We start from the raw sequence: 2,197 nt of genomic DNA on the forward strand, positions 1-2,197 counted from the left end.
GGCTGGGTGGGCGCCCGGGGAAGGGGCTGCGCGCGTGCCGGAGCGGGGCAGGGAGGGAAGGCGAAGTACTCCCAGTGTGTGCCGGCGCCTTGGCCTGTCCGGGAGTCTCACACCGCCCGGCTTTCCCGCAGGACGGAGCGGGATGCCTCCAAATGGTCCACAGAGCGGCTGAAAGCTCTCCTCCTGCCTGTCAGGGTGGAGGGGAAGGAAGGGGCTTGTGAGGTGACAGAAGTGAGCAAACTGGATGGAGAGGCCTCCATTAACAATCGCAAAGGGAAACTTATCTTCTTCTATGAGTGGGCTATCAAGCTGGCATGGACTGGTGAGTGATGTTTTCCCCTCCTGTTTCAAGTACAAGACTAAGGATTATTGTCTCGTAAGGGAAATAATATCAAAGGGAAGTATTGCATTGTGATGCAATAAGTTTGTTTTGAAGAGGGCCGCAGTAAGAAATGGTGATCTGAACAACACATTTGTAATCGCAGGCACCTCAAAGACGGGAGTGAAATACAAAGGTTACGTGGAGATTCCTAATCTCTCAGACGAAAATGACATCGATGAAGTTGAGGTAAGCCTAGCCAAAGGCTGCTACTGCTGGCTGTATGGGTGTTCTAACATGAATCTTCACATCATTAATATTCTTTTCCATGTTACTGTTTTTAGAACATTGGTTTAGAATTTTTTTTAGTCTTAGAGATGACTTTTAATTGAATAGAATCATAGAACGGTTTGGGTTGGAAGGGACCTTAGAGATCATCTAGTTCCAACCCCCCTGCCATGGGCAGGGACACCTTCCACTAGACCAGGTTGCTCAGAGCCTCATCCAGCCTGGCCTTGTTGTATCGTTTAATTAATTCCTGCCTTTTAGATACAAGGGCTCTGTAACACATGAAGGTGTTTAGGTACGTACATACATTGCTCTAGGCTGAGAGCGATGAAGTGAAAGATTAGTAAACTGTGCAGTCAAGGTCTAACTGTGATGTTGAATGGAGTAGTAAAAGGACCATGTGGATATGACTTTGTCAATCAGCACGTGTACTTCTTGTTTAGATTCATGTAAGCCTTGCAAAAGATGAGCCTGACACTAACTTGAAGACCCTGATGAAGCAAGAGGGTGCAAAAAAAATTAGAGATGCAATGAAAACTTACATCAGCACTCTCAAAACAGGTATGTAACTGAGAGGGAGAAGTGTTACGGAAATGGAAATCCAAATGGGCTACATAAGGGGTGAGGGTAACAAGAGGGGTGAATAGTAGTTCTTCACCCCACCTCAACAGGAAGGTGTCAGAGCAACAACAGTAATTTTTCTGTCCCTTTTGAAAATGGTTAGCATTTGGCAAGAAGGACTTCTGTGTCTAGACACACTAGAACAGCCCAGAAGATTGGGTTTTGGTGATAACCCAATAATTAACAGCAATTTTGGATTTATGTTTTAAAACGGAGAATGCCCTTCATGTGCTGAAGCTCCGCTATAGGGAAAATAAAGCCAGTAAATTGTGCTTGCTACCCCAGTGACACACTCCAGTTGCATTTTATATCCATTTACCTATAGTACACTACACATGTTAGATAATAAAGTTTTGCTGAGTACAAACCACCACTGATTGCTGTTTTTCCAGGATTCAATTTCTATATCCTTGGGTTTTTTCAGGCGTTTCAGTGTTCAGGGTGGGAGATGCAGTCGCCCAGTGGAAGGCGAGAATGCTACTCAGGAACAATTGTATGGTCTGGTGGGCTGGAATAAATAAGAATAGGTGGGAACTAAGTATTTGCAGGATACAAGATCATACATATAAAATTCTGATATATGATGGAATTTTGCCAGTTTGAGCAGATGAAGAGGAAGGAGAAACAGCAAACCTTTATAATTGGTAATGGTAGAAGTGATAGAGCTGGAGAAAAAGCAGACATGATGCTGAAAGAGGCTGAAGCTTCTGGTGGGGTTGTAGAAGTGCTAGTGCTTCTGGGCCTGGCACTGGTGAGATCTCCCCTGAGCTTCTGTTTGTAGTCCTGGCGTCTGATGTCAAAGAAGATAAATCAAAGTTGGACTTAGATGTAACTTTATTCTGTACTACAGCGATATGAGAAATGGAGAGCCAGTCTGAAAAGAAATGGCAAAGCTTTGTTTGGTTTGTGTAGACCAGCAAGATAAAAGTATTTGAGATGTGATTGCTATTTATATTAAAGAAGGGAAAG

At 44.0% G+C, this 2,197-nt stretch overlaps 1 protein-coding gene across 1 annotated transcript in view; it reads left to right on the plus strand.

Moving 5' to 3' along the window:
• Positions 1-51: 51 nt before the first annotated feature.
• Positions 52-2,197, plus strand: part of AHSA1 (AHA1, activator of heat shock 90kDa protein ATPase homolog 1 (yeast)) — a gene marked incomplete at its 5' end in the record, with an annotated part of 5,273 nt that continues 3,127 nt past the window's right edge. The window contains 3 exons of the mRNA XM_010148523.1: positions 52-322; positions 486-568; positions 1,051-1,168. Coding sequence (XP_010146825.1) covers positions 52-322; positions 486-568; positions 1,051-1,168 — 472 coding nt within the window. The remainder of the gene's footprint in view (positions 323-485; positions 569-1,050; positions 1,169-2,197) is intronic.

Source organism: Eurypyga helias, unplaced genomic scaffold (assembly GCF_000690775.1).
Source record: "Eurypyga helias isolate BGI_N326 unplaced genomic scaffold, ASM69077v1 scaffold15390, whole genome shotgun sequence".
Taxonomy (NCBI): domain Eukaryota; kingdom Metazoa; phylum Chordata; class Aves; order Eurypygiformes; family Eurypygidae; genus Eurypyga; species Eurypyga helias.